Raw genomic sequence first — 17,140 nt, forward strand, 5'->3', positions numbered from 1 at the left:
ATGGATATAGATGTCAACTGTAGACTCCTTCCATAGCATTATTTCCTTGAGGATGAGGATACTTTTCCCACCTAGAATGTATTCATGTGGGTTTTCTGGGTGGTGCTAGTGATAAAGAACCCACCTACTAGTGCAAGAGACATAAGAGATGAGGGTCCAACCCCTGGGTCAGGAAGATCCCCTGAAGTAGGAAATGGCAACCCACTCCAGTATTCTTGTCTGGAATATTCCAGACAAGAATGGACAGAGGAATCTGGTAGGCTATAAGACATGGGGTCTCAAAGAGTCAGACACGACTGAGTGCGCACACACACACACATACACACGTGTATTCACGTGGGGGATCCCAGATCACAATGTTGATGAGGATGGATGACTCTACTTAGAGCCAGTGTGCCCAGCTGGTCACGACAGAGGGCTAGAGATGAGCCTGAGATGGTCCATCCTAGAATCCCAGGGATGCTGCTAGCTACTTCTAAGGCTCTCTCTCTTTCTTGACTCACATTTAACAAAATCAGATTTGACTGCAAGTTAAGGAACCACTTTACCCCCACTAGACAACCCCCTCCACTATGTGCCAGCCACTCCCATTGAACTCCGTTGCTTTGTGATTTGATTTTTACGAAAACTACAGCCATTCACCTGCTGATACTGTAGGAGGTATTCTGTGCAAAAACTCGGGGTCCCCTTGCTGATGGCAACCAGCCCTCTTCTAGAGTCTTTGACCTCTTGCTGCCTGATGCTTTGACCCAACACTTCCTCAGGACGTTTTTGAAGAAGAGAAAACCAATCCTCAATGGAAATATGGGGTCTCTCCTCTTTGGTTGCTGCTTCTGCTGTTTCTTGACCATCAGCTGAGGTTCACAGCAGCTATCTGTGACATGTGTGAGCCAGACAGTTGTTCCTGTCTCCACATATTATCATCAAACATCAGTTATCTATTTCTATGGCTTTGCACATGAAATGAAGCTACATTGGGCTGTAGTTTCAGTCATCCACTCTGGGACTTAACCTTTCTCGGCATTGTCACTGCCGCAGAAGGAACTCGTGTGGGTGCTAAGTGGTCCGTGCATACTTTTGCTGTTAATGAAGGGTCTTCTTTCATTGGCGAGTGGACCAAGGGGTGTATCGTACTGCTTCTTGACCTTTTTTCTTTCTCATCATAGCCGTGACCAGTTTCTTCAAAGATCCTGAGGATTCATCTTGCAGATGAGTCAGTCAGCATGGCTGAGCCCTGGCAGTGCAGATCAACACACACGATTCAGGAGACATGCTGGTGGAAAGTTGGGACTTTGGGGGAAACTTTCGTCATAAAATTAACACCAGAGATGGAAACCTTTTCCTCCGGGATCTTAAAATAACTTATGCTATTGACATAGTTTTTATCTTGATCTAATAGTCAAGAAAAATTCAGTTCAGTTCAGTCGCTCAGTCATGTCCGACTCTTTGCGACCCCATGAATCACAGCACACCAATTATTGTATAAAGTTAGAGTAGAAATTTTTATAGTTTTTTATTTTATTTTTCATATGATTCTTTTATATTGCTAATATGTTGGTAACATCCTCTCTGTTGAAGAATGACCCCTCCAAACCTGTTGGCCGGTCAAGAAAAATAAATGCCCAGACTTTTCAGCAAAGGTCACATATCAAAATGAATGACGTTACGCCCTGGATATATTTTTGTATCTTTCCTACAGATAAACTACAGATGCCGTGGTTATGGGTCATGTTACATTCTGTAGGGTGTAAGTTACTCCTGTGCTTGGTGTTTTATCTCTAATCCTTCCAACAGCCCTGTGAGGTTGATATTACTATCCTCCATTTGTTAAACGAGAAGAATAAGTTCAGAAAGTTTATATAATTTCCTAAAAGTCATACATTTAGGTCAAGGTAGAGAATGAATTTGAACTCAACTTTATTTCAAAAATTCATGTGCTTGCCCTTTCTAGGCAGATAATACTAGATTGATAGTCCTTATGTTCTCTTCTAATGAATGTACGTGGGATTAAATTGAATACAATAGAATCTGAAACGTGATTTTTCTGGATGGCTTCGAAACAGGTACAGTTTTTCATCCTCTCCCTTGCTTCTCCTCATCTCCGTGTCTTATGCAGGAGTCAGTTAAAATGTATTTATTTGTTCTTGATGCTGACAGTTTATTTCTCACTGGAATTTTACTTGATTAGTCTTGCTTGGGAATGATCATTTTTACTACTCTTAAAGAACCAACATTTAACTTTGTTGATTTTCTCATTCTACTTATTTAGGTTTTACTTTTCTCTGTATTATTAGAGATAGAGAGATTCTAATTTCTTTGCGTTTCCTTATGCAGCTTCTTAAGATGGAAGTTGAGATCACTGAGTTTGCAGTACTCAAACTCTGCATTTTAGTACGATAATTTTTCTTCTGAGTGCTGCTTTAGCTGTCGCTCTTAAAATTTTTGATATGTCTCTTTTCCTCATAATTTAAAAATATTTTCTGATTTAATTGTTATTTCAAAACGCGTTACTTAAGTTTTAAACATCTGGATATTTTCTAGTTCTTTGTTGTTCTTGTCAAAACATAAGATGCATTGAGTGGAGAATGAATAAACTCATTTGGAAACGCTTCTGGGAGCCCAGTAGGTTTGTTGAAAACAGCATACATTTTGGAGTCAGACGTTTCTGGGTCCATATTTTGGCATCACTCTGTGCTTTAGAATGAAATACCTGATCTCTCTGAACTTCAGCTTCTTTGTCACTTAAGTAAGGATTATAAATGTACCCTCATCAAAGTGTGGTGAAAACTAAAGAAGATGACAGAAAATGACAGTCTGACACAGTGAGTCATATGTAAGAAATCACCAGGACATAGTAGCCTCCCCTCTGCCTGCCCTTCGATTGACAATCCAGTTCCCGTCGGGAGTCCTTACAGCTACAGCCACTGCCATCAGAGCAGGGATTCTTCACCAGCCCATTCTCCACTTTCTCGTGGGATGTGGTCTTGGCTGGACATGAAAATACATGCAAGGGACCAGTTGTGGTTAAAGTTCAATCTTGCCTCCTGCCTACCTGCAGAACGTCTTCAGAAATAGGTCCCTGCTAATCCACTGGGTAACCCAGCTGTCTTTCTTCTCAAGACTCTGCCTTCTTGTTGGGCTAGCTTGCTGAGTTCCGGATCCTTTAATGTACCTTCCTTGTTTACCAGGATACCCCATGAGGTGGCTCCCTGTGTCAGGAAAATTTTGTCCTTAACATCTCCTTTCAGTGATGAAATGGATAGAGTAAAAATCAATTTGTGAGAATCTTCCCCTCAAGAAGACTCATTTGAGTGCTTAAGGTCAAAGCTGGTGGAGACCAAAGAGGAGGCTGGTCCCCAGGTAGTCACACCTGCTGCAGAGCGCCCTGAGGACCCTGGAGGTGGCTGGGGGCTGAGGTGCTACCTGCTCCTTACACCACCTTTGAGTCTCCGTTACCGCGATGTTTCATCCGTGACTCCGCTCTCCCTGTAGTTCTGATTTTGCATCTTTGCCATTGACCATGCATCTTGGGCCTTCCCTGGTGACTCAGCTGGCAAAGAATCCACATGCAATGCAGGAGATGCTGGTTTGATCCCTGGCTTGGGACGATCCCCTAGAGGAGGAAATGGCAATGCACTCCTGTATTCTTCCCTGGAAAATCCCATGGACAGAGGAGCCTGGAGGGCTACAATCCACAGGGTCAAAAGAGTCAGATATGACTCAGTGACTAAATCATGTGTCTCTAGCCCTAAGGACTTTTTCTGTAAGTAGATCTTCTATATCCCTCTTCTTATAAGTGACATCTCTACCAAATTACTGATTGCTCAGCAAACCTCATATTTTACTCGTAAACCTGCTATGCCTTGTCTCCCCACTTCATTCCTGTGTGCTCTAGAAAAATCCTGTTACTATCTCAAATTTTACACACCACCATATTCACCCAAAGGCTCTGGGAATGAACTATAACCTCATTTCCCTTTTCCAGCTCCTCAAGGATCACTGTTTTCCTTCTGTAATGGTTTATGACCTGATAACATTTGAGGCACACTTTCAAATACAGTTCTGATAGTTGAAAGGATACACGTATGCACATGTGTGTATATGTATATATGTGCACACACGCTTTTCTCAGTTCATAGGGATGCTGCATTTAGTAGGTCTTTCTTAGTCCCATTTGTGTTGACCTGTTTCGCACCACATCTGTGTCTCTTATATACTTGGCAGAAAAAGCCAAGTATATATCAAATATTTTGGCAAAAAACATTCTTTTCGGCTCGACAACTTTCTGTGCCTTTTAACTCTCGTTGGAAACAAACTCACCCAAGCCTGCACACTCCCTGCTGGAAGAGATGCCTTAGGAGCCGTGCTGACTGACTTCCTGGCATGCAGTTTCTCCTGAGGACCACTCCCAAGACTGTGACTTGGGCATCTCAGGTAGAATCCACATGGCGCAGAATGACTCTGTGTTTTCGTGGCTTTTTAAAGGGCAAGTGGTTATGTATATGGATACAAGTTTTGTATGGCAAATTGTATGAAGCAAAATGTTAGGATAAACCTACAGCATAACTTTAAAAGGCATTTGTATTTATTTATTTAATTGGAGGATAATTGCTGTATGATGTTGTGTTGATTTCTGCTGTAGGATAGCTTGAATTGGTCATAACTATGTCTCTTCCCTCCTGAGCCTGCCTCCCAACCCCCACCCCCATCCCATCCCCCTAGCTCGTCACAGAGCACCAGGCTGGGTTCCCTGTGTTAAATAGCAGCTTCCCATAAATAAAAATAAGATATTAAAAAAGAGGGACTATGTGTGTATGTATGGCTGATTCACTTTGCTCTACAACAGAAATGAATACAATATGTATAGCAACTGTACACCAATAAAAATTAATCAAAAAATAAAAAGGTATTAGAAAAAGACAGCATTTTATAAATGCAATGTTAGCCTAACATTTCCCCACAGTTTGTAAATAATGAAGCAACTAATTTCTTTTTGCTACATTAACCATCATTTTCTAAACTTTTTATTTCCTGTTGGAGTATAGCCGATTAACAATGTTGTGACAGCTTCAGGTGAGCCGTGAAGGGACTCAGCCACATATACGTGTACCCACTCTCTCCCACACCGCCTTCCCACCCGGGCTGGACACACATCAAGCAGAGTTCCCTGTGCTATACACAGGAAGACCTTGTTGGTTATCCATTTTAAATATAGAGGTAGTCTTCCCAAGTGGCTCAGTGGTAAAGAATCTGTCTGCAATGCAGGAGTCATGGGTTCAGTCCATGGGACAGGAAGATTCCCTGGAGAAGGGAATGGCAACCCACTCCAGTGTTCTTGTCTGGAAAATCCCATGGACAGAGGAGCTGGGCAGGCCACCGTCCATGGGATCCCAAAAGAGTCGGACACGACTGAGTGAATAAACAACAGGTCAACCCCAAACTCCCTAACTATCCCCCCCCCACCTGTCCCCAATAGCACATGATACACTCTTTCTCTCTGACTTACTTCACACAGTATGACAGATCTCTAGGTCCATCTATGTGGCTGCAAATGGCATTACTTCAGATTCTTTGTAATGGCTGAGTGATATTCCCTTGTATAGACATACCGCATCTTCTGCATCCATTCCTCTGCTGATGGACATTTAGGTTGCTTCTTTGTATTGTCTATTGTAAACAGTGCCAGCCATCATTTGAATATATGTTTTTCATATCAATCCATCAGGGACTCAATTTCTGGGTGCTACCCCAAGAGGCAGTGGTTAGCTGGCCCTCAGATCACACTCACAGAGCACAGAAGGGTTTGAATTGATCCCTAACACAGCATTTATCCTTTAACTTAATTCAAATTTGGCTCATCATGCTTTTTAAAAAAATCATTTACGCAAAGTGCAAATAGCACAAGGTAGAGAAAACAGTGGGATTAAGAGACAAGCGACCCAGTGAGAAAGTTCATTGACATCTGTGACTCGCCAGTTTGGAATATATTTACAACACGTATCAATGAATTATGCAAATCATGAATAATAAAGGACTGTGGAGTTATTCTTTTAAAAACAATTGTGTCTGGAAAAACTGCTTGCCCTCACTTATGTGTGGAATCTAAGAAAGTCAAACTCACAGCAACAGCAAGTGGAAAGGTGGCTATTAGAGCTGGAGGGGTGGGGAACAGGGCAGTGCTGGTCAAAGGGTGTTGTAAACTTCTGGTTATAAGATGAGAAAGTTCTGGAGACGTAGTGACTAGGGAAGCTGAAACTCCAATATTTTGGCCACCTGATGCGAAGAGCCGACTCATTGGAAAAGACGCTGATGCTGGGAAAGATTGAAGGTGGGAGGAGAAGGGGATGGCAGAGGATGAGATGGTTGGATGGCATCACCAACTCAATGGACATGAGTCTGGGCAAGCTCCAGGAGATGGTGGAGAACAGAGAAGCCTGGTGTGCTGCAGTCCACAGGGTCGCAAAGAGTCGGACGTGACTGAGTGTCTGAACAACAACAACAAAATAAATATCAAATTTTCTCACCACACACACACACACACAGAGGTGCCTGTGCAAGATGAAGAATGTGTTGATTAGCTGAATTGTGATCATCGTTGAGCGATGTGCATGTATACCGGAATGTCACATCACACACCTTAAATATATATCAATATTTATTCGTCAATCATACCTCGATAAAGCTGGGGAAAAACATGCCACAATTGTCTATGGGGTTGGAGGAAGAATCAAACAAGCTGGAGATGCTCTTCCAAAGACAGCATGGCCTCGCCAACCCCATCCCAAGGTTAAGTGAGTCGGGCAGCTGCAGAGAGGATGGACCTTCATTGTGGATGTCTTGGGGATGGGGGAGGTGGGAATAGATGCTCAGAGGGGTCCACACAGTCTGTTGAAGACCTGATAAGCCCTTACCATTCCTCTGTGCCATCAGGACATCGAAGAACGAAGAGTGCTGTTTGCTTTCCAGCAAGAATCTCAGCTTGGAAGTTTGGAGAATCACGTGATGACACACCTTTGTCCTGTTAAGAAACCTCACTTGAGACCTCCCAGGAGTCGATGTGATGAGATAGTGAAATGTGTGACTATTAATAAGGAACATAACTGTGAAACAATGTTTGGAATCTTGAACCACTGCAGACCTGCAGAGAAGAGAAACCAAGGAAGGTTCGTCAAACCTAGTCATGTGTATCAACTGCTGACCTTAGCTGCAATGCAGCTCTGGCCAGAAATACATTTTCTAGGGAAGCTCAGAGGCTGGCAGGCTTTCCAGGAGGGTAGGAGAACAGTTTGGAAGCCACTTAGTCAAGAGCAACCTTCCAGGACTTCCCCGGTGGTCAAGTGGTCAAAACTCCACATTGCAATGCAGGAGATGTGGATTCGATCCCTGGTCTAGGAACTAAGATCCCAAACGCCACGGAGCAATTAAGCCCACACACCACAGCTACTAAGACCGTGAGCCCCAAGTAGAGAATCCGTGCACTGCAACAAAACAATCCCGCATGCCAAACCAAGACCTGCCACAGCCAAATAAATAAATAATATTTTTCAAAAGGGCAACATTGCAAATGACTCCACAGACAGGTCAGGTCGAGGAGTCATCCTTGCCCCAAGGACACTCAGCTGTCACTTTGTCACTGTCAGATGTGGCCACTGTTGCTTCTGGGACTAGAAATAACTGAAGTGGGTGGCGCATGGTGAAGCACACGGAGCGTGGCCCTTGCCTCCCACGCCAGCCTCACGTTCACGGTCGCCCAGATCCATCTGACGTCCGGATCCTGAGGTGTATGAAATGCTTAGAACAGAGCTCAGTTTTTCTACCTGTAAAATGGGGTGATAGTGGTGCCCACCTCTTTGGGTTGTTTTGAGAGAGTCAGTTCCTAGGCACGTTGATAGGGAGTCTAGGGGTCCCCAAAGAGAGAGGGGTCTGGAATTCTCAAGGAGGAAAAAAGGACAAACTTTTTTTCTTTCTCCACATTCCTTAGGATTATATACCAATAATGTATCCTGCCTAAGGACAGTCTTTGGATTCAACCTTCTGTTATTTTAAAAAGTTAATTATGGGAGTATACCTGGTCTTTACAAGGATGTATCTTGCCTGAGGACAGTGTTATCTTAAAATGTAAATTATGGGAGTAGGTCGGAGGAGGTCTTTACAACCTCCAGACATTCTTTGGATTATATAACCTCATTATTAACACTAGCAAGCGGGTACTCTTTCTGCCCCCTTCTGATGCCTATGTCAGAAGCTTTCTCTATCTCCTTTATACTTTAATAAAACTTTACTACACAAAAGCTCTGAGTGATCAAGCCTTGTCTCTGGCCCCGGATTGAATTCTTCTCCTCCGGGGGCCAAGAATCCCGGTGTATTCGCGTGATTCAACAACAACCTTTCAGTCTGAGCTTTAAGCGAGAGAACAGACGCACAGTTCTCAGACTAGCTCTTCAGGTGGTGGTCCAGTGGTTAGGACTTGGAGCTTTCACTGCCATGGCCTGGGTCCAATCCCCTGTCAGGAAGCTAAGATCCTGTAAACGCATGGCCTAGGTGTGTGTATATATAAACAGTGCTTGGGCTGGGAGGTGGGAGGGAGGTTCAAGAGGGAGGCTAGGAACATACACCACATATACCTATGGCTGATTCATGTTGATATACGGAAGAATAAATAAAATAAAATATGTTTTAAAAAAAAACAGTGCTTGACACATAGAGTACCATCAAGTTTAGTTTTTTAAATTCAAAAAATACTGTTGGAACCTGTTTTTATCCTAGAGTAAATTGCTTGACAAGCCTACTTGGTTTGGAAGCTGAGACCCAGAGATCTCATGGACAGTGGGGGAGAGGGTAGGGAATGGCTCTCTTGACAACCAGCTGGGTCAGCCGCACTCATCTTAGGTGGCTTTGAGTCATGCCAGGTGGGTGCTACTTGCCCACCTGAAAGGACTGGCCAGAAATCCTCCTAAGACCTTTCACTAAGAGCTGGCTTCCACTCTTGGAAGATCTTTCTGACCCAGAGACCAAAATTGTGTCTCCTGCATTGGCAGGCGGGTTCTTTACCACTGAGTCACACAGCAAATGATAAATTGATTCACTGATTCATTCAGCAAGCTTTATTAAGTGCCCATTATCTACCAGTCAGCTACAAGAGGGCTTCCCTTGTAGCTCAGCTGGTGAAGAATCTGCCTGCAAGCAGGAGACCCAGATTCTATTCCTGGGTCAGGAAGATTCCCTGGAGGAAGGCATGGCAACCCTCTCCAGTATTCTTGCCTGGAGAATCCCATGGGCAGAGGAACCAGGCAGGCTACAGTCCTTGGGGTCACAGAGTCGAACACAACAATGACCAAGCACAGCACACCTACCAGTCAAACCACTACGACCCTTCAGCCTCCCTCCCTACCTCCAGGACATGGTTTATAATAATGGACTGGCCTTCCTTGATAGCGCTAGTGGCAAAGAACCTGCATGCCAGTGCAAGAGATGTAAGATGCATGGATTTGATCCCTGGGTCAGGAAGATCCCCTGGAGGAGGAAATGGCAACCACTCTAGTCTTCTTGCCTGGAAAATCCCATGGACAGAGGAGCCTGGTGGGCTATAACAGTCTGTGGGATGGCGAAGAGTCGGACACACCAAAGCGACTTAGCATGCCTGCTGTTTACACGTGTGTTTCCTCTACCATCTCCACCTCTAAAGTTTGAGAGACAGACAACGCTTTTCCATCACTTTAATTCCATGAGCCTAGTCCTTACGGGTTGAAACAAGTATAGCATATTAAAAACCAAAATTATATCATAAAGGATGAAAGAAAGCAGATCTTAAAATCAATACAAACAAGCAACAACCGACCCTAGTGTGCAGCTCATCGATAACTCAACTACCCAGGTGCAAGAAATTAACTCAAGTCTTGTTCGAACACAATGCACTGACCGTGCGCTATTATCGGAATGTATTCTAAGGATGAAAATAACCACAAATCAATCTTTAACTCTAATCAGTAGTTTGTTTTGACATGTATCCTGTTTTGCAGGTTAGACCAAATGACTACAAAGAATGAATATATAAACTGAGAGAAGATGAATGGGATGTTGAGTTTGAGTTGATGGGATCACTGTGAACTTATACATATTTGCAGATGCAATATTGTTTAGCTGCATTGCTATTTTGTCATGTTTTACTTTCTCTGAGGTCCTAATTTTACAACATATGTTGAATGCTTGCTGTAATCCAGACCCTGTACTCAGCAGTTTACATGAAATATTTCATTTAGTTTTCACCATTGCACTTTGTGATTTCTACAACTGTTATGAAAAGGTGACAAATTTGCCCACAAAAATGGAAGAGTTAGGTGTGATCAGACCCCAAATTGTGCTTATACTCACAGAGATGAGTAAGACAAGTCATAATCTACTCCATTTTAAAGGCCAGCATTCATTTTAACACTAAACTTGATCTGGTAACTGAAATAATTGTCTTACAGGAAAAGCTTTGGAATCACCTAATTTGTCAATAAAAGTATTTGTGCTCATTTGGCATAGAGCATATTTTGAGGGGTTTGGGAAGCAAGAACTGGGTTTTAGACCCAGTTCTGAAAAATCCCAGCTCCATGACCTTCTGCAAGTACACCAGACCTTTCTGGGTCTCTGTTTTTGCTTTTCTAATTGAAGGAGCTGGACGACATGTGGAGTCACAGACTCGAACGTCTGCAGATGTCGATGGGGAACATAAATTAGTAAAATGCCCTCAGGACCTGTATCCTGTCTATGCTGGTGGTGACCTCTCGGCTGCAGCCCCAACGTTGCCAGGCAAGAGAGCAGGCCTGCTTCAAGTCCTCTGAACTTCCAATTCCTCAAGAGAAACCAGCAGTCCAGGCTTTTATGACACTTTTCAAATCTTAAACTAATAACTAAAAAAGAAAAAAACAAGAAAACAAACAAAAAACCTTGTGTCAGAAAAACAAAAAAACCAACCCATATTGGCTCTCAGATCAACACCTTGTACATTTGTGGATCAGATAAACTCTGAAGTCCCTTCAGAGGGAGTCTTTGTAGAAAATGAAATGGTCACTCCAGTCATGGAGATGTTCCATGCCTTAAATTGTGAAACCCAAAGTGGATTACCTGGTTGACCTCAGAACTCTGAGGTACTGGACAAATCCTAGCACCTTTTGGGGCCACCATCTTCCTATGCTGCAATGAAGAGCCTGAGTGTCTCTGGGGATGCAGGGATAAACCCAATACCTACTGAGCCCCTGGTATATGTCAGGGACCTTCATGAATCATACCATTTGTATTAGCTGGGGTTGTGCTGAGAAACAGAACCATGAGTAGATAGATAGAGGAGGAGGTTGTTAGTCGCTCAGTTGTGTCTGACTCTTTGTGACCCCATGGACTGTAGCCTGGAAGGTTCCTCTGTCTATGGGATTTCTTAGGCAAGAATTCTGGAATGGATTGCCATTCCCTTCTCCAGGAGATTTTCCCAACTCAGGGATCGAACCTGGGTCTCCTGCATTGCAGACAGATTCTTCACCATCTGAGCCACATGGGAGATGATTAAATTGATGATAGATAGATAGGAGATGGATAGATTATAAATTAGATAGATGGATAATGATAGATGATTAGATGGATAAGTAGATAAATGATAGATGATAAATAGATCACTAATAGGTAATAAATGGATAGACAGGTAATAGATAGATAGAGGATAGATAGATAGAAATGGATTTTAGGAGGTTGGTTTGTGTGATTATGAAGGCTAGCAAGTCGAAAATCTGCAAGGAGGGCCATCAGGCTGAGACCCAGAAGAGATAATGGTATAGTTCTAGTTTGATGGTCACCTGCTGGCAGAATCCCCTCTTGTTCAGCAGAGGTCAGTCTTTGTTCTACTCCTCAGGCCTTCAACTTTTCAAATGAGGCTCACCCACATTATAAAGGCTAATCTGCTTTACACAGATTTCAATGTTAATCTCATCTGGGAAAAAAAAAAAAAAAAAACAGCCTCTTAGAGACATCAAGATAATGTTTGACCAAAAGGCTGGACAAAGTGACCTGCTCAGTTCAGTTCAGCCACTTAGTTGTGTCCAACTCTTTGCGACCCCATGGACTGCAGCACCCCAGGCTTCCCTGTCCATCACCAACTCCCGGAACTTGCTCAAACTCATGTATATCGAGTCAGTGATGCCATCCAACCATCTCATCCTCAGTCGTCCCCTTCTCCTCCTGCCTTCAATCTGTCCCAGCATCAGAGTCTTTTCCAATGAATCAGTTCTTCACATCAGGTGGCCAAAGTATTGGAGCTTCAACTTCAGCATCAGTCTTTTCAATGAATATTCAGGATTGATTTCCTATAGGATTGACTGGTTTGATCTTGCAGCCCAAGGGACTCTCAAGAGTCTTCTGCAACACCACAGTTCAAAAGCATCAATTTTTTGGTGCTCAGCTTTCTTTATAATCCAATTCTCACATCCATACATGATTACTGGAAAAACCATAGCTTTGACTAGACAAAATTTGTTGCTAAAGTAATGTCTCTGCTTTTTAATATGCTGTCTCAGTTTGTCATATCTTTTTTTCCAAGGAATAAGCGTGTTTTAATTTCATGGCTGCAGTCACCATCTGCAGTGATTTTGGAGCCCAAGAAAATAAAGTTTGTCACTGTTTCCATTGTTTCCCCATCTACTTGCCATGAAGTGATGGGACTGGATGTCATATTTTTTTTTTTTTTTTTGAATGCTGAGTTTTAAGACAGCTTTTTCACTCTCCTCTTTCACCTTCATCAAGAGGCTCTTTAGTTCCTCTTTACATGCTGCCATCAGGGTGGTGTCATCTGAGTATCTGAGGTTATCGATAATTCTTCCAGAAAACTTAATTCCAGTTTGTCCTTCATCCAGCCAGGCATTTCTCATGATGTACTCTACACATAAGTTAAGTAAGCAGGGTGACAATATACAGCCTTGATGCATTCCTTTCCCAATTTGGAATCAATCCGTTGTTCCACGTCTGGTTCAAACTGTTGCTTCTTGACCTGCATACAGATTTCTCAGGAGGCAGGTAAGGTGGTCTGGTATTCCCATCTCTTTCAGAATTTCCCACAGTTTGTTATAATCCACTCAGCCAAAGGCTTTGGCATAGTCAATGAAGTAGATGTTTTTCTGGAATTCTCTTGCTTTTTTTATGATCCAACGTATGTTGACAGTTTGATCTCTGGTTCCTATGCCTTTTCTAAATCCAGCTTGAACATCTGGAAGTTCACAGTTCACATACTGTTAAAGCCTGGCTTGGAGAATTTAGAGCATTACTTTGCTAGTGTGTGAGATGAGTGCAATTGTGCAGTAGCTTGGGCATTCTTTGACATTGCTTTTCTTTGGGATTGGAATGAAAACTGACCTTTTCCAGTCCTGTGGGCACTGCTGAGTTTTCCAAATTTGCTGGCATGTTGAGTGCAGCACTTTCACAGCATCATCCTTTAGGATTTGAACCAGCTCAGCTGGAATTCCATCGCCTGTACTAGCTTTGCCTGTAGGGATGCTCCCTGAGGCCCACTCGACTTCCTACTCCAGGATGTCTGGCTCTCGGTGAGTGATCATAGCATTGTGGTTAGCTGGGTCATGAACACCTTTTTTGTATAATTCTTCTGTGTATTCTTGCCACTTCTCCTTAATATCTTCTGCTTCTGTTAGGTGACCTGCTAAGCTGACACATGAAGTTAACATACCATTTAGCTTTCACCATGATCCATTGCCGGGAGCTGGCGAGAGACATTCCACTCGTGACAAAGGTCACGAGGAAGGAGGCTCGGCATACGCAAAGGCGGGATCGAGCCTCAGGAGTCCCCCCGGATATTCTCGAGCATCTACCCCCCAAAAACCAGAGTCTGCCTACTTTATTGCTTTGTGCTCTCACCTCTGACTTTACTGGGGGCTGTCCCCTACCACCATCTCACTCTCTCTGTCAAAGAGTTAACTTACAGCTCCAATTAATAAAAGTTCCTGGGCAAATAGGAGTGTTTAAATCCAAACCCCTCAGATGGCTCTCTAACTCGCCTGACAAGTTTACCCGGACTCCTACAGCTATGCATTCGATTGTTTACAGTCTCCCAGCCTCCAGAGGCGCGAGAAGCTTAAGGTATTCAAATAGCTTAGAGCCTCTCAGAGAGTTAGAAACTGTCAGAATAAACTAGTAAAGGATTCATTGATGAGCCAGTTTTTTTTGCCAAGTTTCCACATCCCCTGAATTGTATCCTTGAATATGTATTAATTAAAATAGTTGGTATATAGAAAAAATAAGTAGTGGCCTTGGTGTTAGTAACTTTAGACCCTTAAGGTAATAAATTCTTTCCTTTGTTGTAAACCCATTACACATCCGCCCTATAGGAATGCAATTTTATCCTCAGAAGATGGCGCCAAACCTTAAAATAATTACTCTTAGAGAAAATAAGTCTTTGTTGATAAGTCCTTGTCAAGAGTCATAAAATGTTAATAGGCCTTCTGGCCAGAAGATGATGTAAATCACCTAAACCATTTGTATACGATAAATTTGCGGGAAAGAAACCCTGGTTTTTGATAAGGATCAAAAACTGCTGACTTTGCATCCCCTATTATCCTCTATGTGTAACTTAGGGTATAAAAGCCCCTGTTAAAAATAAAGCTACGGGCCTTGCTCACCAGCGCTTGGTCTCCGCATGTCATTCTTTTCACATTCTGGCTGAAGTCTCCATCTGGAGCGCGGATATCCTCTGCGACCATTTATTTGCCTGGGCTTCTAAGACCCACTCGAGAAGGTGTCTAAGGTGGGGCACCTTCTGCTATTCGAGAGGGCGCCTGCGGCCTCCGTGGTCAGAGCTAACCTGGTGTCACAGGTTATATTGATTTTCCGCGTAAACCAAGCTACTCAGCCTCTTTTCTCCACTGAATTTTCCTACTGAGCTATCCTCATTCTATTACTCTTTATATCTCTAATTAATATATAAATAGTCGCCTAGGCTGTCTCTCCTTCGAATACCCTGGATCAGCCGGGGCTGGACCCCGGCAATCCATGAAGTAGATTACTATCCCCATTTTACAGATGAGGAAACCAAAGCTCTGAGAAGTTTAATGACTTATAAGCAATTAGGGGCAGAGCTGGCCTTCAAACCTGTATGTCTGACTTCAAAATTCATTTCTTCACCCAGTTCTGTCATGATTCTAGATACTTTTCAGTATTTTGTTGATTTTTGATCGTGCTGGTCTTCGTTGCTGCACAGGCTTCCTCCAGTCGTGGGGAGTAGGGGCTGCTCGCCTAGTTGCTGTGTGTGGCCTTCTCACTGCAGTGGCTTCCCTTGCTGTGAAGCGTGGGCTCTAGGCTCACGGGCTTCAGTAGCTGTGGCACACAGACTTAGTTGCCTCACTGCGTGTAGAATCTTAGTTCCCGTTCCAGGGATCGAACTCATGTTCCCTGCACTCTGGGGCCCTGACCTTTCCCTGGACTTTGTATCCTTGGAGGCTAGCATCCTGTCTGCATATAGTAGGTGCTTAATAAATGCTCACTGAATGTCTCCATGGACAGAGGGGTAAATAGAAATGATCTATTTACATATCTGTGTGCTTCTACCACACAGTTATCTCCTTAAGTGAGTGAAAGTCTCTCAGTCGTGTCTGACTCTTTGCAACCCCATGGACTATACAGTCCACGGAATTCTCCAGGCCAGAATACTGGAGTGGGTAACCTTTCCCTTCTCCAGGGGATCTTCCCAACCCAGGAATCAAACGAGAGTCTCCTGCATTGCAGGCAGATTCTTTACCAACTGGGCCACCAGGGGAAGTCCAAGAATACTGGAGTTCGTAGCCTATCTCTACTCCAGCGGATCTCCCTGACTCAGGAATCTAACCGGGCTCTCCTGAATTGCAGGTGGATTCTTTACCAGCTGAGCTACCAGGAAAGCCCTATCTCTTTAAGGACAGTAGCTAAAAATATGGGCTCAGGACTTGGACCATCTGACTTTAATGTCCAGCCACCCTCTTACTGACCCAGGCTCAATGTCTTTGATTGTGAACTATTGCTAAAAATAACTCTGCTAAAAAAAACTCTGTGCGAACCCATCGACTGCAGCAAGCTAGGCTTCCCTGTTCTTCACTATTTCCCAGAGTTTTCACAAACTGCTGCTGCTGCTGCTAAGTCACATCAGTCCTGTCCGACTCTGTGCGACCCCATAGACGGCAGCCCACCAGGCTCTTCTGTCCCTGGGATTCTCCAGGCAAGAACACTGGAGTGGGTTGCCATTTCCTTCTCCAATGCATAAAAGTGAAAAGTGAAAGTGAAATCGCTCAGTCGTGTCCGACTCTTAGCGACCCCATGGACTGCAGCCCACCAGGCTCCTCCATCCATGGGATTTTCCAGGCAAGCGTACTGGAGTGGGCTGCCATTGCCTTTGCAAACTGAGTAGGTGATAAATGATGAATGACTCACTTTATCCTGGGCCACTAGGGGGCGGAGAGGCAGGCAAATCCTCCCTCTCTTTTCTTCTCTGGGTTTTTTCATCTCAGCTCACAGGCATGTTCCCTTTAAATGTCCTGCCAGCCCTTGAAACTTTGGGCACCAGGGCAGTAGAATGTGAGGGTTTGGTGCTGTGAGAATGCAGACCCAGAGAACTTTCAGTGACCCTTTTCCTCATGAATTTTCACCTAAATTATTTACACCTAAAATGAGTTGAGAGCGAATGAGGAACTCGAGTTCTTCACAGCTATGCACTTCACACTTCCTAGTAATAGTTGTTATTGTTGTGCTTCAGCTGCTAAGTCCCGCCTGACTCTTTGTGACCCCATGGACTGCAGGATGTCAGGCTTTCCTGTCCTTCACTGTCTTCCTGAGTTTGCTCAAACTCATGTCCATTGAATCGGTGATGCTATCTAACCATCTCATCCTCTGGGATCCCCTTCTCTCTTTGCCTTCAATCTTCCCAGAATCAGGGTCTTTTCCAATGAGTCGGCTCTTCACATCAGGTGGCCAAAGTATTGGAGCTTCAGCTTCATCAGTCCTTCCAATAAATATTCAGGGTTGATTTCCTTTAGGATTGACTGGTTTGATCTCTTTGTAAAAGGGACTCTTGAGAATCTTCTCCAGCACCACAATTCGAAAGCATCAATTCTTCGGCACTCAGCATTCTTCATGGTCC

The 17,140-nt window shown here is 43.7% G+C and overlaps 1 protein-coding gene across 1 annotated transcript in view; it reads left to right on the forward strand.

Annotated features, from left to right (window-relative positions):
• CD38 (CD38 molecule) overlaps positions 1-14,656 on the forward strand; it is a 68,154-nt gene extending 53,498 nt beyond the window's left edge. Inside the window, exon 8 of the mRNA XM_019963120.2 lies at positions 1,167-14,656. Within this exon, the coding sequence (XP_019818679.2) occupies positions 1,167-1,194 (28 nt within the window). The 3' untranslated portion in view covers positions 1,195-14,656. The remainder of the gene's footprint in view (positions 1-1,166) is intronic.
• The last annotated feature ends 2,484 nt before the right edge of the window (positions 14,657-17,140 follow it).

Source organism: Bos indicus, chromosome 6 (assembly GCF_029378745.1).
Source record: "Bos indicus isolate NIAB-ARS_2022 breed Sahiwal x Tharparkar chromosome 6, NIAB-ARS_B.indTharparkar_mat_pri_1.0, whole genome shotgun sequence".
NCBI classification, from domain to species: Eukaryota; Metazoa; Chordata; class Mammalia; order Artiodactyla; family Bovidae; genus Bos; species Bos indicus.